Source organism: Anolis sagrei, chromosome 8, assembly GCF_037176765.1.
Source record: "Anolis sagrei isolate rAnoSag1 chromosome 8, rAnoSag1.mat, whole genome shotgun sequence".
Taxonomy (NCBI): domain Eukaryota; kingdom Metazoa; phylum Chordata; class Lepidosauria; order Squamata; family Dactyloidae; genus Anolis; species Anolis sagrei.
In genome coordinates, this window is record NC_090028.1 from 16931146 (window position 1) to 16953755 (window position 22610).

Here is a 22610-nt window from a genome sequence, read left to right on the forward strand (position 1 = left end):
CGCTGGAACACCCCAGCAAGCAAGATTCCAAAAGTGGCAGGCCCAAACCCAGCACCTCAATCCATGGGTGATACCTCACTACCTCTGAGGATGCTTGCCATAGATGCAGGCGAAACGTCAGGAGAAATGCCTCTAGAACATGGTTCTATAGCCCGAAAAAACCCACAAGAACCTAGTGATTCCAGCCATGAAAGCCTTCGACAATACAACAACGATAAAACTTGCACCAGACATGCCAAAATAATTACGAAATAATTACGAAATAAATTGAAAAAATTGTTTCGAATCTAATTTACTCCTCACACTATTCCTGCATGGCTCAATATTGGATCGTAAGCTAATTTAAATACGAATTAATAACGAATTACAAAATTAACGAACAAAACCGCCCAAGCCTAATAAATAGGCCTCAGCAACCACTACTTTGACCACAATATACTGACTGCAATGCAAATGTAACCTCTGTTTTGTTGGAGAAAGCCATTCCACCATAACCATTTCGGGAGAATAAAATTACTCAAATCATTTTTTTTTATGGATTGAAATTAAAATGTGACATTGGAATGCAATATAACATTTTCTACTTATCAACTCCATTCCAACTCTAGTTTTGCCAAGTACTTGAAATTGTAGATCCCAATACATACCCACAAGAGACATTTCTGGAACTGTTGCATGATATGGACCGTCGACAAACTCTGGAGGATTGTCATTGATGTCTTGGACCTTGATAATGAATTCTGAAGGAGGCTCCAGAGGTTTGTTTGTATCCCTATCGACTGCTTGGGCTGTCAACGTATACTCGGCTTTTTCTTCTCGGTCAAGTCTTTTCATCGCATGAATGTCCCCTGTCTTGTCATTGATTACAAAGATAGTTCCAGCTCCATCTCCCGACAGAATGTACTTGATATTGCTGAGTCCAGGATCCAAATCTGTGTGTAGCTGAAATGACAAAGAAGTGATTTAATGATACAAATGGAACACCATGATCTTCTTGTCCTTTGCCACCCATTTTCTCCCCACCAGTCTACGTATTTGTGCTTTCATCCAGGTTCTGCTGATCTATGTCATTGTTTTTTTAAAAAAAAATAAAATTATTGCATTTATATTTAATTCATTACAAAAAATATCTGTAATTCAAATAATTACTTCTTCTCCTTTCTCCAGTTGTGTTACCCCTTGTGCTCCCCATCTCCGGAGTTCGTCTTTTCTTTATGCTCCCACCAGAACCTCATTGGTTCCCATTGGTTCCCATCTTCTTTCCTTAATATTTCCTCAACAATTATTTTCCATATATTTTCAAAATCATTATCCTTCCTTGGGCTTTTTTTTAACCTTTAAATTGCATGTTAATTTGTCATTTATTGCTAATTTCCAAATTTCCTTCTACCATTCTTCTATCTTAATTTCCACCTCTCCTTTCCAATATTTTGCTATTAGTAGCTTTGCAGATGTTAACAACATTGTTATCAGATTTTTTCATTTTCCTTCCATTCATCTGTATTATAAATAGGTAACAGTATAGTCGCCGGATTTATATATATTTTTCTTCATAATACTTTCTATTTCTACTATAACTTTTTCCCAGAACCTCCGTACATATTTGCATTGCCATCACATGTGGATATATTTACTAGGGCTGGGCAACCACGGAAAAAATTGTTTCTAAACTCGATTCGTTTTTTGGGGGTTTTTGTGTTTCGCTTTTTAAAAGAATTCCGAAATTTTTCTTTAAAAAAGTTTGATGTTTACAAAATTTCGGAAATTACAAAACAATTACGAAACAATTACGAATCGATTCGTTAATGGCGGACGCGACCGCGCAATACGCTAAAAACCCTCCAAATGGGACAGGGGGAACTTCTGAAGCTTCCCTCTCCCTCTGTTGTTGACTGTTGGTGTGAGATTTATAATTTTTTTTCACTGATTAAACAAACAACAACTATAAAACTTGCCCCAGACATGCGGAAATAATAACGAAACGAATACAAAACAAATACAAAACAATTACGAAACGAATTGAAAAATTCGTTTCGATTTTTAGTTGCTCCTGAATGGTTCGTTATCGCTTTGTTATCACAAAAAATAACGAATTTTTAACGAATTACAAAATTAACGAACGAAACCGCCCAGCCCTAATATTTACCCTTTTTTGGCAACCTCTCCAACATTTTTCTGAACAACCCTTATCCATATTGTGTATTTTTGCTGGGGTCAGGTACCATTTCCATACCATCTTGTAGTAGTTTTGTGCCATCCACCCAGATGCTATAAAAAAAATAAAACTGTGACGTGCTTCTCTCTATGTCTGAGCGAACTGCGGGTGTCTTTCTTGAGAAGCTTGAGATACTCAGCAACTGAGGCTATTACTGGTTTTAAACATCAAAAAAGGATATTTATTTATTCAGAGTCCTTGCAGACTTGGCACAGCTTATCAAAGTTACAAACAAACAGTCAATAGATGAAACCACAGAGATATCCTTTCTTTCTCTTCTCCTCCAATCACTGAGTTGACTTTTCCCCAGAAGGCAGAGAAGATCCTGGAATCTTTTCACCCTAACCCTAAGCTGTTATGGCTAGAAAAAAGCAGGTTTTTTCCCTATCTATAGCTTAAGGTTAGTTCTGGAGACAAAGCAGTGAAATCTCTCTCTATATAACTATATAACTCAATCTTCTCAATTAAGCTTATCTATCTATAATATCTCAATATAGCTTAATACTCAATTGCTCAATATATCTCGAGATAGCTTTGTTGCATCCCAGATCAGGAAACGAGACCATAAGATTAAATCCACCACACTGGACTGTGAGAAAAACAATCCTCTTTTATTGATGAAAAATGGTTACAAAAGAAAGGTAAATGCAAAGTCAAAAAGCCACAGTAGAAACTCAACAGTCAGAAAAAAATCTTTGAACTTGAGCAAAATTCCAAAAACAACAATACAGAAACCAGGAACCTGTTAGCATCACTAACCGTACTTGAAAACTAGAAGCCTCTGGGAATGCAGGCCATGGAACACAGGAAAACTGCCAAGGTGCTGCCTCAGTCTAAAACGTTGCTTGACCTAACGAGACAACCGGGGGGAGGCCCCTTAAACCAAAGAAACTATTTCTTGAAACGCCTCCAGACTTTGAAGCCTCCTTCTCCCGTAATCTATTTGACCTTCGTAGAAACTGTGATTCACTCCTGTTTTTCCAAATCTGTTCCCTTCGGTCCTCATTAAAAAACCCAGGTGTGATTCCCTCTGGAGAGCTATCACGGCCTGATTCCAAAACATTCTCATCAGGCTGTTCAGTTTCACTTTCCCTACCACTGTTCTCAGCATCAACAGTTTCAACCCTATCAGGGAAAGATACATGTTCAGTGGCTTGCTCAGTTGCATCAGAAAATACACTCAGAGAATCAGGTTCACACAGAGATTAAGGCTCAGGATCACACGGAGGAGGCTGAACCCCAACACGCTTAATAGTTATCTATAACTCAATATAGCTCAATACTCAATTACTATCTATAATAACTCAATACTCAATAGTTTTTGCAATGGTTTTTCCAAAGCTACCTGCCTGACCATCAGCACGTCTGAAGTCTTTCCTCTAAACTGAAGGAGGCAGGGGAGATTCCAAAATGGAGATCTCAAGCCCAGGAGAAGGGGTGGGCTCTAAACCCAAAGAGCTGCTCTCTAGGCCAATAGTTGCAAAGAAGCCTGCAGGCTGGCTTTCCAGCCTCTGAAACTGTTAACTTTCAGGGCTCTTGCAGAGCTGCAGCAGCCCTGGGAGAAAATGCAAGGGGGAGCAACTTCAGGCAACTGTAAGGTAAGGCAAACCAGGCTCCTGGGAGACAGAACAAGTTTTCTTTTATCCTAATTGATAAATTCTTGAGGTGTCTTGCTCTCCATCCCCCCCCCCCCCTCAATTTCTTTCTCCTATTTTTATTTCCAATTCTTCCTCCCATGTGCCGTCACACCTGGGAGCTATTATTCTCAATAAAGGAGGGATGGACATGGCATCTTTCCCCCAGGGGATTGCTTCGTGCTCTCCTATAGGAAACTGGAACTCCCAAAAACCCAAAATGCTGTAAATAGCTCAAAATAAGTTTTATTTATCACAAAGTCATTTCTTCAAAGCGATGAGCTGGAAAACTTTAGAGGGATGAAGAAAAACATACATTACAGTCTCAATCAGTCCTGGGTCCAAGGGGTTTGAAGTTGAGAAGCCTCACCAAGTTTCCTCTTTACTCAATGGCTGTGAATGCCGGAGCAAACCACAACCCCAGTTCAGATGGCCTATGTTTTGAAGGTTCAGGATCTTCCTTTGGTGCCAAAAGAACCGGCTTGAAGGCGCCTGGGTCTCCTCAATAATTGTCCAGGACGTTCTGGACATAAAGCATGAGTCCCAGGGGTAAAAAACCTCAGAACTGGTGCTAAGAGGTAACTTAAATCAGGGTCCTTTAGAGTCAGGTCTCTTACTCACGTCCATCTGGTACAAACTCTCTGGCAGAATTAAGAAAAAGGAAGCTCTCCCCTCTTGCAGGAAGAGGTGGAGCCAAACAGTACTGATTGACAGCTACAAGCAACCAATCCATACAACTATACATAAGCAGTGTAAAAAAGGGGCAGGATTAAGCATGATACAACAGTTTAAGTCTTACAACTAACAGTTCTATACATAGGTGGCACCACTCGCACCGTCACATCCCATAATTCCCTTGTTTGTGTCCCTTTTCTCCCCCCTTTAATCGCTATTAATATTTTGTATATCATACTTGTTATATCCCTATGTCATTGTTTAAGCATGAAAAAGGAAGAATAATTTGCATGCATACTAATCAAAGCCAAATATAACAAAAACACAGTGCTATATATACTTAAGATTCCACTTGTGGTATGCAAATGTTTTTGATATATTCAGAAATGAAGATAAACATTGAATGTCCCAAAAGTCATTACATAAGCTGATATGAAGCATTATGCAATTGCATTCTGACCCATTGATTTATGGTATATAGTTTGGATTTGAATTGATGTTCTGCTTTGTAAATATAGGCTACCTTAAGGAGGACCTCAGTTCATTTAGCAAACATGATCAAAATTTATTTGTCATGTCAGGACAACCAGTCAAATTATATTACATTTCTAACAGAACAAAGCAAACAAACAGACAGACAAAATACAAAATTTGTGAGTTTGGTAGTTGATTAAATATCCTTTGACCAGTATCTGGCCACTTGGAGTGCTTCTTGTGTGCCACATGCACAAGAAGGTCCTCCATTGTGCATGGGGCAGGGCTCAGGTTGCATTGCAGCAGGTGGTCAGTGGTTTGCTCCTCTCCACACTCGCATGTCGTGGATTCCACTTTGTAGCCCCGTTTCTTAAGATTGGCTCTGCATCTCATGGAGCCAGAGCGCAGTCTGTTTAGCACCTTCCCAGTTACCCAGTCATCTGTGTGCCCAGGGGGTAGTCTCTCATTTGGTATCAGCCATTGGTTGAGGTTCTGGGTTTGAGCCTGCCACTTTTGGACTCTCGCTTGCTGAGGTGTTCCAGCAAGTGTCTCTGTAGATCTTAGAAAACTATTTCTAGATTTAAGTCATTGACGTGCTGGCTGATACCCAAACAGAGGATGAGCTGGAGATGTCTCTGCCTTGGTCCTTTCACCATTGGCTGCTACTTCCCGGTGGATGTCAGGTGGTGCAATACCGGCTAAGCAGTGTAATTTCTCCAGTGGTGTAGGGCGCAGACACCCCATGATAATATGGCATGTCTCATTAAGAGCCACATCCACTGTTTTAGTGTGGTGAGATGTGTTCCACACTGGGCATGCATACTCAGCAGCAGAGTAGCACAGCGCAAGGGCAGATGTCTTCACTGTATCTGGTTGTGATCCCCAGGTTGTGCCAGTCAGCTTTCATATGATATTGTTTCTAGCACCCAAAAAGTGGGTGCTAGAAATGATCAAAATGATCTTGCCACTCTGACAGAAGCACTGTTAACAGCTCTTTAGTTTAATAGCTGCTTAATTGAATAATAAAAATGCTTGGTGTATTCATTTCTAGTGGGCTCTTCATGAAACAATGTTTTGGGAAAAAGCAAACTACTAAGCAATAAAGGGAAAAGTTTGCTTCGAAAATAACATTGTCCCTTATGTTGTATGCAAGCCTCCATTCCCTGGGCATTATCCAAGTCTCTCTCTGGAAAGTTTATTAATTATTACTAATCACTTGTCAAGTGTGTTCCGTGTACCAGGGACTCACTCATCTCTGAGGAGAAGGCTTTTGAATTTGAGAACTGAATTGGAGATTTGAAGACAGCATATATTATTCTACAGATGAACAAGGATATATAAATATTTCATTGTCCTTCTGTGAACAACACACACACATATATAAAGTCTGATACTTCTTCATTACATATACTGCTGAAAAGGAGGATTCAACAGTACTAAATGTTTAAAATGTGTTATGAAATAAACACATTGCAAGATCTCAAAATATACTGCTAAAAAGATTTATTATTACAGCACTCAAAATATGAGCGGTCTATAAAGGTCTATAAAGGGAGCCCCAGTGGCAAGTGGGTTAAACCGCTGAGCTGCTGAACTTGCTAACCGAAAGGTTGCAGGTTTGAATCCAGAGAGGTATGAGCTCCCACTGTTAGCCCCAGCTTCTGCTAACCCAGCAGGTCGAGAACATGCAAATATGAGTAGATCAATAGGTACCACTCCGGTGGGAAAGTAATGCCACTCCAAGCAGTCATTGTGGCCACATGTTGTAAACCAAGGTTACAACAACATCTGTTATAGCACTCCAGTATGCTGATGACAACGTCGCCTGTGCACATTCAGAAGATCTACAAGCCACTCTAAACACCTTCACAGAAGCATATGAGAAGCTCGGCCTGTCATTGAACATTGAAAAAACCAAGGTGCTGCTCCAGCAGACACCAACGAACCCCTCTCCAATGCCAGTGATACAGCTTAATGGTGTAACATTAGAAAATGTTGATCATTTCCGCCACCTTGGCAGCCACCTCTCCACCAAAGTCAACATCGACACCGAAATACAACACCGCCTGAGCTCTGCGAGCGCAGCATTTTTCCGAATGAAGCAGAGAGTGTTTGAGAACCGGGACATCCGTAGGGATACCAAGGTGTTGTTTATAGAGCTATTGTCCTCCCAACCCTGCCATATGCCTGTGAAACGTGGACTATCTACAGACGTCACATGCAACTCCTGGAACGATTCCATCAGCGCTGCCTCCGGAAAATCCTGCAAATCTCTTGGGAAGACAGGCGGACAAACGTCAGTTGCTGGAAGAAGCAAAGACCGCCAGCATTGAAGCGATCGTCCTCCGCCATCAACTCCGCTGGACCGGACACTTTGTCCGAATGCCCGACCACCGTCTCCCAAAGCAGTTGCTCTACTCCAAACTCAAGAACGGAAAACAGAATGTTGGTGGACAGGAAAAGAGATGTAAAGATGGGCTCAAAGCCAACCTTAAAAACTCTGGCATAGGCACTGAGAACTGGGAAGCCCTGGCCCTTGACCGCTCCTGTGACCGCTCCTGTGACCAGCAGTGCTGCAGAATTTGAAGAGGCATGAATGGAGGGCGAAAGGGAGAAGCGTGCCAAGAGGAAAGTGCGTCAAGCCAACCCCGACCGAGACCACTTTCCACCTGGAAACCAATGTCCTCACTGCGGAAGAAGATGCAGAGCAAGAATAGGGCTCCACAGCCACATACGGACCCACAAGAACACTGGAAGACAATCATCCTTGGAAAGCGAGGGATCGCCTAAGTAAGTAAGTAAAGGTGGCCACATGACCTTGGAGGTGTCTATGCACAACGCCGGCTCTTCAGCTTAAAAATGGAGATGAGCACCAACCTCCAGAGTTGGACACAACTGGACTTAATGTCAGGGGAAAACCTTTACCTTACCTTTACCTATAAAGGTGGAGTTTGTTTCCAAAACGTACTAAATAAAAATATGAAAAATGAGTCATATGCGGAAGCATATTGTTGACTAGGAGTAGAATATTGTCATTGTGATTGTGGATATTGTATTTGTATATTGCTTATTGTATTCATACTTTTTATATATTTTACTGTGTTGTTGCGTGTTTTGGTTTTTATTCAACTGTAATTAGCTGTTTGGGCTTGGGCTCATGTAAGCCACCCCGAGTCCTTGTTGAGGGAGATGGTGCTGGGGTCAGGGGCAACTCAACCCATTACGCAAAGTAAGCATTTGCAGTGTAGTTGATTTTGCCCAGGGGCGCTCTTGAGGCGCTCTTGGGGGAAAATAGATCTTGACATATGCAAGTTGTAGTTACTGGAATGTTCACCTACAATCAAAGAGCATTCTGAACTCCACCAATGATGGAATTGAACCAAATATGGCACACAGAACTCCCACGACAAACAGAAAATATATATCAGTGATTGGTTGGGGGGGGGGGGGCAAAATACTGTTTGCTTACCATTGAAAATTACCTAGGGCTGCCTCTGGGTGGGGTATAAATAAAACATGAAAGGCACTGGCGACTACTTCAACCAGAGAAGTCAGCCGTAGCAGAGCACCTGATGAACCAACCTGGACACAGCATATTATTTGAGAACACAGAAATGCTGGACCACTCTAACAACTACCATGTCAGGCTAAACAGAGAAGCCATAAGCATGTGGACAATTTCAACAGAAAGGAGGATACCATGAAAATAAACAAAATCTGGCTAGCAGTGTTAAAAAACTCTAACGTTACAACAGTAAAACAGTGAGGAAACAATCAGGGACAGCTAATCATCTCTCAACAAAAGATTGCCCCAGACACTGCCAGGCCATCAAATGCTAATCAAGGTGGTCAGTTGAAACATTCACACCTGGTCATTCCACAGATATACAGCTAGTGAATGGTTATTATAGTAATTGTGTACTAATTGTGTATTAGATTAGGTTGTTAACTGTTTTTTATATTGATGCATTGAATTTTGCTGTTTCTTGTGTGTTGTGAACCACTGTGAGTCGCCTCTGGGCTGAGAACAGCGGTATATAAGTAAAGTAAATAAATAAAGTAAATAAATAAATATATAAAGCCAATTTTCCTAGTTCCAACAGACCTCACAACCTCTGAGGATGCTTGCAACAGATGTAGGCGAAACGTCAGGAGAGAATGCCTCTAGAACAGGGGTCCTCAAACTTTTTAAACAGAGGGCCAGGTCACAGTCCCTCAAACTGTTGGAGGGCCGAATTATAATTTGAAAAAAATATGAATGAATTCCTATGCACAGTGCACATATCTTACTTGTAATGCAAAAGACACTTTAAAACAATAAAATAATTAAAATGAAGAACAATTTTAAGAAATATAAACTTATTAGTATTTCAATGGGTAGTGTGGGCCTGCTTTTGGTTGATGAGATAGGATTGTTGTTGTTGTGTGCTTTCAAGTTGTTTCAGACTTAGGTTGATCCTGAGCGAGGGCCTGGTAAATGACCTTGGAGGGCCGTATCCGGCCCCCGGGCCTTAGTGTGAAGACCCCTGTTCTAGAACATGGCCATACAACCCGAAAAAACCTTCAACAACCCGGTATAAATAAAGATGATGATGATGATGATGATGATGATGATGATGATGATGATTATTATTATTACTAGCTGTGCCCTGCCACACGTTGCTGTGGCCTATAGTAAGAATTTTCGAAGTAGAGGTAGATATCTGGACTATTATGAAAGAGCGGTACCTACCTATTCCTTCCCCCGTTTTTCTTCCCCTTCCCCTTCCTCTCCTTTCTTCCTTCTCTACCTCTTTTTTCATTCCTTCTTTTGCTCTTTGGTTTCATCCTTCCTTCTCTCTTTCCTTCCCTCCCCTTTCTCTACATCTTCCTTTGTCTCCTTTCTTCCCTCCCTGTTTCCTTCCTTTTTTCACTTTTTATTTCCTTTTCTCCTTCCTTCCTTCTTTACCTCTTTCCTGCCTTTCCTCCCCTTTTTCTTTCCTTTCTACTTTGTATTCTTCCTTCAGTACCTCTTTCTTTCTTTACTTCCTTCTCTCCCTTCCTTCCCTCCTTCCTTCTTTCCCTCCCTCCTTCTCTCTTTCCTTCCTTCCCCCTTTCCCTCCTACATTCCTTCCCTTTTCCTCTACCTTCTTTCTTCTCTCCTTCCTTCCTGTCCTCCTGCAATACTATGGTAGAGTCCCTTCTAATTCTATTCTATCAGTCTATTTAATATAGTAATATTTTGAATTTAAAGGTATTTTTGTGGGGTTGTTTTCAGTGATGATCACTCCTTGGATTGTGAGGAGTCTTGTTGCCAAATTTGGGATCATTTGGCCCAGTAGGTTTTTTTTGTTTTTAAGGTACTCATTACTAGGCCTGGGTAACAACGGAAAAATTTGTTTCTAAAATCGATTTGTATTTGGGGTTTTTTTTTTGTTTCGATATTTAAAATAATTACAAAATTTTCCTTTTAAAAAGTTCGATATTTACAAAATTTCGTAAATGGTAAAAAATTAATGAATCGATTTCCGAAACAATAACGAATCGATTCGTTAATGTTGGACGCGACCGCGAAATACTCTAAAAAACCTCCAAAACCTTCTGAAGCTTCCTTCTCCCTCTGTTGTTGACTGTTGGTGTGATATTATAATTTTTTTTCACTAATTAAACCATAAAACTGGCCCAGACATGCGGAAATAATAACGAAACGACCTCAAAACAATAACGAAACAAATACAATATCGAAATACGAAGCATTTAGAAAACGTTTTTGAAAATTCGTTTTTTTAATAATTGCTCCAGAATGGTTCGTTATCGTTTTGTAATTGAAAAAATTAACGAATTATTAACGAATTACGAATTAACGAAACGAAACCGCCCAGCCCTACTCATTACGCACAGAGCATTTATATATAAATAGATAGGTTATCTACTACCATAAAGCATCAAATCACTGTGATACAGGGCTTGGAAAAACCACATTTTATAGCAAAAGAATGAAAATCTACAGCACATTTGTTTTCGATTCATGTAAAATTTGTTCAGATGGATTTGGTACCTTTGGGAAACTAGCTCCACAAATAGCTTTATGGGTGTTAAAACATGATTTTGTTTTAAATCACAATTTAGATTTCACAATTTAGACTTGCATGGCAGAAATAATCCTACAATAGGCAGTACATGGGTGAGAACCCCTGTGAACGACGCTGGCATAATGGTTTGTTATGTCAGTCACCTTGTTCTTTTTTGATGGCTGTGCAGTTAAAGATTTTCTGTATCTCGACTCAGCCATCAGCTAAAATCCGGACTAATGAAGTCATCAGAAGAGAAGCTGCTTTTAGAAGGCAGCAGAGAAGATCCTCAAGTGTAAAGTATATCATTGAATGCCAGTCAGAATGATCTGTATGCTATGTGTGGTTGTGAAATGAAAAATGGATAATAAAGAAAGATGAGAGTAAGAGAAACAATCTGTTTGAAATGTGCAGAATCTCTCCGACCCACTTGAGCAAAAGAGAGGCCTTTCATGAAGTCAAGCTCACTTCTTCAAGCTAATCAGGTAGTGCTATCTTCTCCTACAAAGAGGGTTCTTTCTTATGAAACACATACAAAAAAACAATATCTTGAAACAGCTTAGTGCTTTGTCATATATACCTGTGGAAGACATTGATCTTTCTTTCATAAACCTATTGTATGCTCATCCTCAAAGGATGTATTTTATTATTTAGATCAGGCAGAGTTCTATCTCTATTGTTTAGCAGACAATAACTTTTGGACACCTATTTGGGTGTTTCTGGACACAGTAAAATCTCTTTTTAGTCGAAATGAATTTCTGTAATTGAAAGACCCATGCCACCTTCTTGCCCCGAGGACTGGTCTTCAAGCAAAATACCTTTGGTGTCTTGCAAGATGAAGATAAAGTTGTTCAGCCTAATGTTATTCAACTGAATGCTCATGTTTTATATCATATAGCTAGGATCCTCATAAAAGATCAGTTAGTAGACTGATTTCTTCTTTTGACTCAGACTGAACAAAGACTCCCAACCAGCTAGCTCTTTAATTTTCATTTGCAATGATCTGACTGTATAATAAAAGCTTTGTTCACAATTTTACATTCTTTTCATTAAAAAAACCCCCTAATATTTTAAACTGCTACCATCTATATAAATAAAAATGTAATGTTCATTTGTGGGACTAACATAACTCAAAAACCACTGGACGAATTGACACCAAATTTGGACACAACACACCTATCAGGCCAATGAATGACCATCTATATAAATCAAAATGTAATGTTCATTTGTGGGACTAACATAACTCAAAAACTACTGGACTAATTGACACCAAATTTGGACACAATAGACCTATCAGGCCAACGAGTGACCATCTATATAAATCAAAATGTAATGTTTGTTTGTGAGATTAACATAACTCAAAAACCACTGGACTAACTGACACCAAATTTGGACACAACACACCTATCAGGCCATATATTAGGCTTGGGTAACAATGGAAAATTTTGGTTCTAAACTCGTTTCGTTTTTAGGGGGGCCCTTGCGTTTCGTTTTTTTAAAGAATTCCGAAATTTTCCTTTAAAAAAGTTCGAAATATACGAAATTTTGTAAAATTATGAATCGATTCGTTAATGGCGGACGCAATTGCGCAATATGCTAAAAAACCCTCCAAATGGGACAGGGGGAACTTCTCCCTCTGTTGTTGACTGTTGGTGTGATAATTTATTTTTTATCACTGATAAAACAAACAACAACTATAAAACTTGCACCAGACATACGGAAATAATTACGAAACAATTATGAAACAATTTCGAAATAATTTTGAACCAATTACAAAACAATTACGAAACAATACGAAATAAATTGGAAAAATTGTTTCGATTTTTAATTACTCCTCACAGTAGTCTTGCATGGCTCAATATTGGATCGTAAGCTAATTTAAATACGAATTAATAATGAATTACGAAATTAACGAACAAAACCGCCCAAGCCTAATACACACACACACACACACACACAAGTACAATATTTTATATATTACTGTTATAGATTACTATATAATATGTTACTACTATATATTACTATATAACACAAATTAAATATAGAATAGAGTTGGAAGGGACAGTCGAGACGTAACGAGAGAAGGAGGGAAAGAGGGAAGGAATGAAAGAGGGAAAGGGGAGAGAAGGGGGGAAGGAAAGAGGAAAGAGGGAAGGAGAGAAGGAAAGAAAGAAAGAAAGAAAGAAAGAAAGAAAGAAAAGGAAGGAGAAAGGGAAATAAAAGGGTTAAAGGAAAGAGAGAGGGAAGGAAGGAAGGAGAGAAGGAACGAAAGACAGAAAGAGGGAGCGAAGGAAGGAAGGAAGGAAGGAAGGAAGGAGAGAAGGAAGGATGTAACCAAAGAGGAAAGAAAGGGAGGAAAGAAACAAGTAGAGACGGAAGAAAGAAGAAGAGAAATAAGAAGGGAAAGAAAAAGAGGGAAGGAAGGAAAGAGGGAGGGAAGAAAGAAGAGAAAGAGGGAGGGAAGCTTGGCCACAGCAACGCGTGGCGGGTACAGCTAGTCTCTCTCTCTCTCTCTCGCTCTCTCTCTCTCTCTCTCTATATATATATATATAAATGCTCTGTGCATAATTAGTACCTTAAAAACAAAAGAACTGATGAACGAAATCACACGAAATTTGGCAACAAAACATCTCACAACACAAGGAGTGACCATCACTCAAAAAATTATGATTTTGTCATTTGGGAGTTGTAATTGCTGGGATTTGTATTTCACCTATAATCAAAGAGCATTCTGAACTCCACCAACCATGGAATTGAACCAAACTTGGTACACAGGACTCCCCTGACCAACCGAAAACACTAGAAGGGTTTGGTGGGCATTGACCTTGAGTTTTGGAGTTGTAGTTCACCTACATCCAGAGAGCACTGTGGACTCAAACAATGATGGATCTGGACCAAACTTGGCACAAATACTCAATATGCCCAAATATAAACACAGATGGACTTTGGGGAAAATAAGGTAAAGGTAAAGGTAGTCCCCTGACATTAAGTCCAGTCATGTCTGACTCTGGGGTGTGGTGTTCATCTCCATTTCTAAGCCGAAGAGCCAGCCAGCATGACTGCATGGAGCGCTGTTACCTTCCCGCTGGAGCAGTACCTATTGATCTACTAACATTTGCATGTTTTCGAACTGCTAGGTTGGCAGAAGCTAGGGCTGACAGCGGAAGCTCACGCCGCTCCCCGGAATCGAACCTGTGACCTTTCGATCAACAAGCTCAGCAGCTCAGTGCTTTAACACACTGCGCCACCGGGGGCTCCTTTTGGGGAAAAGTAGACCTTGGCATTTGGGAGTTGTAGTTACTGGGATTTATAGTTCACCTACAATCAAAGAGCATTCCGAACCCCACCAACAATAGAATTGGGCCAAATATCCCACACAGAACCCCCATGACTAACACTGTGTTTTCTGGTGGTCTTTGGTGACCCTTCTGATCCCCCCTTGGTGACCCCCCCCCCCTCCAGGTCTTGACTTCCCAGGTTGAGGAATGCTGTCTTAAGTCCATCCAGTCCAACTCCCTTCACCAGGGCAAGAAAACATAATCAAAGCCCTCCTGACAAAGGGCCATCCACCCATTCACACACACACACATGTATATGAGAAATGCGGTATGATAGATTTGAAAGGGACCCCTAAAGAAGGACAATTATATGTTGCATGTTCCAGAGTAGGCAAACCAGACACTCTCCACATCAACACTGGCAAAGAAACAGCAAGAAATATTGTTTACCCACAAGCATCAAGACATTACATATATTAGAAACCAACACTTTCTCATTACTTTATTTCCCAGATCACCAGACTGGGCCACAGCAACGCATGGCAGGGGACTGCTAGTTCTATATAAGCTATTGACCTAAATGCATATATATATCAGCAGACATGTATCTGATATATAAGATGATGGATAACTAACAATATTAAGCCAAAACCCAATCAAAAACATTTAATTGGATCCACACTAAGGACCAATTTATATCCCTTTAATGTTCCTCCTGTCCCAAGTACCAAACCAAAATGGCAATTATTGTTTTTCTTGTTTTAAAAAATGATTAAAGAAGGATCAAATAAAAGATGAATGTGATATTTACACACACATACAAACCCCTTTCTGCATACTGGCAGCAGTCAAAAACACAAAGGCAAATAGCTGAAACATTCATGCAATTCTTGGTTAAATATAGAAACAATATAATAGACAATCTAGGTAAGAATCCAATAGATTAATCTCCACAGATCGCAATCGCTGGGAGCCCTCACCTTTTCTAAAACCTATGATAATTTTTATGTCACTGAACAAAAGCTAGAAATTATATCTAAAGACAGTAAATGTGGCAATTTCATCCCCCAAGAAACATTTTTAGTTCCATTAAATATGTATCAGAATATAAAGAAATTGTCAAGATTCAGAATTCTCTGCTCATGTCAAGGTTAAAGATCATTAAGCTCGTAATTATGTGAAGCCAGAATAAATGATAAGCAACAAAGGAGGATAAATGGATGTGAATTTTCTGCTATAGAGACAACAGAAGTGTCTGAAAGTATCTGAAAGTGCAGAAGCTGGATTTACACATTGAACAGCATTTGACGGCCACCAGGGATATTGGCCAGAAATAGTTGTTTGTGGTGCTGTGCTCCAGGTCACCACACATAGAGCATAGCCTTCGAAATTTAAGGCCTGGCCACCTCATCACAGATCCTTTTTGGATCTTGACTTGACAGTCAAGTCATATCCTCACACAGATGTAGATGAAGAACAAGGAGAAACAGAAGCTGGGCAACAAAGGCTTTTGGAGGAAGCTAGATTCTTGGCCTTACTCAAGCCATTTTAGCACTTCTGGAGTATGGTGAGATTTTATTATTTATTTATTTATTTGGGGTGCTTCTACCCCGCCCTTCTCAACCCCCTAGGTGGGACTCAGGGCGGCTTACAAAAGGCACAATTCGATGCCTAACAATTACAACATACAATGCAATATACAATACACACATTTAACACATAATATCATAGTTATAACTGATTAAAACAATCAGACAATAAACTAGCAGCAATAAAAACATCTTGTGGTCAGTGTTCACCAAATCCAAGTCCGTAAACCATTTAGCATTGTCGTTGTCCTTTCCTACTCTGGTCATTATTGGTTGTCTTTGTCCATCTGCCAGTCTACCCGAAGGCCTGGTCCCACATCCAGGTTTTTAGCTTCCTCCTGAAGGAGAGGAGGGATGTTGATGTCCTAATTTCCCCGGGGAGTGCATTCCACAGGCGAGGGGCCACCACCGAGAAGGCCCTGTCCCTCGTCCCCACCAGTCTCGCTTGTGATAAAGGTGGGGCCGAGAGCAGGGCCCCCTCAGCAGATCTTAAACTCTGAGGTGCAACGTAGAAGGAGATACGTTCAGACAGGTACGCTGGGCCGGAACCGTATAGGGTTTTGTAGGTCAAAACCAGCACTTTGAATTGTGCTCGGAACTGGATCGGCAGCCAGTGGAGCTGACATAGCAGGGGGGTGGTATGCTCCCTGTATGACACTCTGGTGAGCAATCTGGCCACCGCCCGTTGGACTAATTGAAGTTTCTGAACAGTCTTCAAAGGCAACCCCACGTAGAGTGTGTTGCAGTAATCTATTCGGGATGTAACAAGAGCGTGGACCACCGTGGCCAGATCCGACTTCCCAAGGTACGGGCACAACTGGTGCACAAGTTTTAGTTGCGCAAAAGCTCTCCTGGCCACCGCTGAGACCTGGGGTTCCAGGCTCAGCGATGAGTCCAGGATCACTCCCAAGCTGCGAACCTGCGTCTTCAGGGGGAGTGTAACCCCGTCTAACACAGGCTGTAACCCTATGCCCTGTTCGGCCTTACGACTGACCAGTAGGACCTCTGTCTTGTTATTAGTTCAGGTATGTTATTAGTTCAGGTATTAACTAGGTCTGCCACCACTTTCAGTATTTGTGAAGATTGATTTGGTGGATCAGACAGGAATTGCAACCTAGTGCTCAGTTTTTTCTTATATATGGTTACTCTCTTAGGACTTTATCACATGCGAGTTCCCCCCACCCCCTTTCCATAAACTTCTAAAAAGTTAATAGACAAAGTACCACAGAGCTCATTCTTAAGAATGTTCCATTAGATCTCCTCTAGAGTAATGGGATTGAGGGGGAAAGCCAAGGAGTCCAGAAGTGGTGTCTCTCTTAAGAACAGTGCCTTGGGTCTCCTCTAAGGAGATTGTTGAGGTGGGGAAGTGAGCCTGTGTGATTTGTTGTTGTTGTTGTTCATTCATTCAGTCATTTCCGACTCTTCGTGACTTCATGGACCAGTCCTCGCCAGAGCTCCCTGTCGGTCGTCACCACCCCCAGCTCAGGACAGTCACTTCAAGGATGCCATCCATCCATCTTGCCCTTGGTTGGCCCCTCTTCCTTTTTCCTTCCATTTTCCCCAGCATAATTGTCTTCTCTAAGCTTTCCTTTCTTCTCATGATGTGGCCAAAGTACTTCATTTTTGCCTCTACTATCCTTCCCTCCAATGAACAGTCAGGCTTTATTTCCTGAAGTATGGACTGGTTGGATCTTCTTGCAGTCCAAGGCACTCTCAGAATTTTCCTCCAGCACCACAGTTCAAAAGCATCTAGGTGTAATAGGGCTAAGTAAATACTCTGTTTCCTTTAAAGATTGAATCCCTTGCAAAGATTATTCCACATACAAGATTCTGCTTTCTCTAGCTATCTGTGAAGTCCTTAGCGAGAGTTCAAAGATGACATGACTTATCACTGAATCAGTACACTGATAGTATTTACCACCCAATGTACACTTCATGGAATCTGCATTGCCTTTCATGATGAATAATTTAGAATCAACAGACTCTTTGTTAACATCTGCCGCAATGCCAGTTTTGCATGCAGACTATTACCTAACCAGGTGCCTTCAAGATGATGCATCTCACAGTAGGTACATAGTTAATAGTACCTGGACTGCAGGAAGCCAGACTGAGAAATCTATACAAGAGTTCACAACAGTCTCTGCTGTATTGACATGAGTATTTCATGGCAGGTAGCAGGGCAAAATATAGATGACTTTGGTGTACACCCTGGCACCCTTTCTCGTGAAGAGTAATGTTCTGGGTGGACAATTTAGATGAATTGCCCCCATTGATAGTCTTGGAATTTTGGTGAAACTGTTCTAGGTTTACCTTCCAGTAAATGGCTAGTTGGGTAGCAACTCAGTTATTGAATTGATCTTGGGGCTTAAATGTTTTGCCTAAGAGGACGCCAAGGAGGTTGTTGACATTTGTCTTCTGCTGGATCTTCACCATGCTGCTCCCACCCTTTTTCCTTTCAGGTACAATTCAATTAAATAAGTCATGGGACAAATAAAATGGCCCTTGTTTTATTCACCTTTTCTGTGTCTGATCTCCCTTAGATCCTTCCCCAATATTGTCTATGAAAAGGGCCCACTGCAAGCTATCTCTTATCTGTTTCCATTATTTCATTTCATTGTTCTAGGATCCAATCAAGTTCCTCTCAAGTGATATGAATGGCTCTCAGAACAACATTCAGCACACTCTCACACAATACACCTCCAGCACTATGATCTCTTTCCTGGGCTTCAGGGCTCCTTTCTCAGCTTCAAGTAGGTTCTCTGTTTGAATAATGCAACCAGTCTTTAAGAGAGATTATTACCACATCCTGCATTACAGATAGGCAAATAGCACAGGCACAGGGGCTGCATTCAACCACCATGAGACGTTGGATGGTAGAACCTCCTCAGAAGAGAAACAAACGTCCAGGCTTCCACAATTCACTACCTCTGAGGATGCTTGCCATAGATTCAGGTGAAACGTCAGGAGAGAATGCCTCTAGAACATGGCCATATAGCCTGAATAAACCTACAACAACCCAGTGATTTCGGCCATGAAAACCTTCGACAATACATTCCACAATGCTCTTTATCACACCACAGTCCATCTAAACCAGTGGTTCTCAACCTGTGAGTCCCCAGATGTTTTGGCCTTCAATTCACAGAAATCCTAACAGCTGGTAAACTGGCTGGGATTTCTGGGAGTTGTATGCCAAACACCTGGAGACCCACAGGTTGAGAACCATTTTAGACCCTGGAGAGAACTTTTAAACAAAAAAAAAATACTGACAGACATGTGGGGACATTTAAAAATATTAAAGCAACACAACCAGTCATGGAGATGATGTTCCAACTATGATTATGGATTAAATGGTAGGATAAATGAAGAACTGCAACCATGATTTCCCTGAAGTAGTGATAGCTCAGTATGGCAGCATCTAGGCATGGCTTTCCAAGTGTTGCTGCTGTAGACACTTAATGACATCCCCAAGAAGAGGGTAATAAAGTTTATTGATTAGTCTACTGACCATATCAACAGTAAAAGATAAAAACAAGAAAATGCATAAATAATCACTGCCCTAAAACTCCTGTAATATAATAATAATAAATAATAATAAATGTCCAATCAAAACCAAACTTGACACACAGAGCCCCCATGACCCACTCTACATCCTACTGCGGTTTGGAGTAGTGCATACCATGGATGATGGGACTTGAAGTACCTCTACTCGTTTTCCGAGACTGCTGCGACCCTCAACAATGACTGAACAACACCAAACTTGGCACATAAACCTCTCATGGCCCACTTTACGCCATGGTGTGGTTTGACTGTGGATCGAGCACATCATCCAATGATGAAGACCAAACTTGGCACACAGAGCCCCCATGGCCAACTCAACATTCTGGTGAGGTTTGGGGGAGAACAGGCTATGGATGATGGGACTTCAAGTACCTCCACTCACTTCCCAAGACTGCTGCAACCCTCATCTAATGACCAATCAAGACCAAACTTGGCACACAGAGCCCCCATGAGTGACTCAACATCCTGGTGCTGTTTAGAGGAGGACGGACAATGGATGATGGGACTTGCAGTACCTTCACTCACTTCCTGAGTGTCACAGTGACACTCATCCAAATACCAATAAAGACCAAACTTGGCACAGAGAGCCCCCATGGCCAACTCAACATTCTGGTGATGTTTGAGGGAGACTACGGATGATGGGACTTGCAGTACCTTAACTCACTTTCTGAGACCGCTGTGACCCTCATCCAAGGACTGATCAAGACCAAACTTAGCACATAGAGCCCCCATGACCCACTCTCCATTCTGGTGCAGTTTGGAGGAGGATGGACCACAGATGATGGGACTCGCAGTACCTTCACTAACTTCCTGAGACCATTGTGAGCCATATAAATAACTGATAAAGACCAAACTTGATATACAATTCCTTTCTCTAATAACCCGGGCAGCGCCGGGTCTCCAAGCTAGTAAACAATAAACAATAGCAGTAACACAGTGACGTTTTTAAACCAATAGCTGGGCCAAATGTAATAATTAAAATTTAAGAATAGTGCTGAGCATGAACAGATGAAATATGAATTAGGACAGTTTTTTTAGAGAGGGATGGGGCGTGCAGACATTCCTAGACCAATAGTAAAGTGCATTTCGAGGACATATTGCTAACAGTGAACACACTTTAAAACATAATTTAAAATTGATTAAAGTATCATCATTAAAGTGCCATACCACAGAAGTTAAGGATGGTTAAAACAAAGGTTAAAACAGACCAGCTATTACACAAGTTCTTGGTGGGATGGGCATCCCAAGCCACCTTGTCTCTCTCCTGAGGAATCTGTACAAGGACCAAGTAGCAACAGTAAGAACTGACCACGGAACAACAGACTGGTTCAAGATTGGGAAAGGCGTACAGCAAGGCTGCATACTCTCACCCAACCTTTTTAACTTGTATGCAGAACACATCATGCGATGTGCGGGGCTGGATGAATGCAAAGCTGGGGTAAAAATTGCTGGAAGAAACATTAACAACCTTAGATATGCAGATGACACCACTCTGATGGCCAAAAGCGAGGAGGAGCTGAGGAGCCTTCTAATCAAGGTGAAAGAAGAAAGCGCAAAAGCTGGGTTGCAGCTAAACATAAAAAAAAAAAAAGATTATGGCAACAAGAATGATTGACAACTGGAAAATAGAGGGAGAAAATGTGGAGGTCATGACAGACTTTGAATTTCTAGGTGCAAAGATTACTGCAGATGCAGACTGTGGCCAGGAAATCAGAAGACGCTTACTTCTTGGGAGGAGAGCAATGTCCAATCTCGATAAAATAGTAAAGAGCAGAGACATCACACTGGCAACAAAGATCCGCATAGTCAAAGCAATGGTATTCCCTGTAGTAACCTATGGATGTGAGAGCTGGACCTTCGGGAAGTCTGAGCGAAGGAAGAGAGATGCTTTTGAACTGTGGTGTTGGAGAAAAGTTCTGAGGGTGCCTTGGATAGCGAGAAGATCCAACCAGTCCATCCTCCAGGAAATAAAGCCCGACTGCTCACTGGAGGGAAGGATACTAGAGACAAAGTTGAAGTACTTTGGCCACATCATGAGGAGACAGCAAAGCCTAGAGAAGACAATTATGCTGGGGAAGGTGGAAGGTAAAAGGAAGAGGGGCTGACCAAGGGCAGAATGGATGGATGGCATCCTTGAAGTGACTGGACTGACCTTAAAGGAGCTGGGGGTGGTGACGGCTGACAGGGAGCTCTGGTGTGGGCTGGTCCATGAGGTCACGAAGAGTCGGAGATGACTGAACGAATGAACAACAACAACAACATTACACAATCCTAATCTAGTTCAGATATCTGTGTCACCCCTACAGTTTACCCCAATCGCCTCCAAATATACAGTTCTCAGCTGTGTTGCTTTATGTAGAAAAAGGGCCATTTGGTGTGTTATCATAGCATTCCGGCCAGCCATTAAAATGTAGTTTTGATATGGGGATCCCAGTGGGTCTTCTGTGTAATGAATGGTCCGAGGTATGAAGAAGGAATATTCAGTGATAGGCTGTAATGTAGCATTCCACTAAAGCAGTAGGACACTGATTTGGTGAAGGAGTTGGTTTTCCTCCTAGTGAACTTTTCCACCGTGTTTCCTCATCTTGTCAACTTTATATGTGAGTTTTTGAACAATATAAAAGCAGCTCCTAATGTTTCATCCTAACTCACAATTATTAAGAGATGCTTGATCTCTACATATCAGTTTGCATCCACCAAATCTGTGTCTGGTGTGTTTTCTCCCATTTTGAGCTTAATTGTCATTAGCCCAGGAGAGACACAAAACTAAAAAAACCATTAGGCTTGGGTAACCACGGAAAAATTTGGTTCTAAACTCGTTTTGTTTTTAGGGGGACCTTGCGTTTCGTTTTTTTTAATAATTCCGAAATTTTCCTTTAAATTTCGAAATTTACGAAATTTTGTAAAATTACGAATCGATTCGTTAATGGCGGACGAGATTGCGCAATATGCTAAAAAAGACCTCCAAATGGGACAAGGGGAACTTCTGAAGCTTCCCTCTCCCTCTGTTGTTGACTGTTGGTGTGATAAAACAAACAACAACTATAAAACTTGCACCAGACATGCGAAAATAATTACGAAATAATTACGAAATAATTACGAAATAATTTCGAAATAATAACGAAACAATAACGGAA

The 22610-nt window shown here is 41.1% G+C and overlaps 1 protein-coding gene across 1 annotated transcript in view; it reads right to left on the reverse strand.

The window, feature by feature from the left end:
• CDH8 (cadherin 8) overlaps nt 1-22610 on the reverse strand; it is a 603855-nt gene that overhangs the window by 339968 nt on the left and 241277 nt on the right. Inside the window, exon 3 of the mRNA XM_060787956.2 lies at nt 648-942. Coding sequence (XP_060643939.2) covers nt 648-942 — 295 coding nt within the window. The remainder of the gene's footprint in view (nt 1-647; nt 943-22610) is intronic.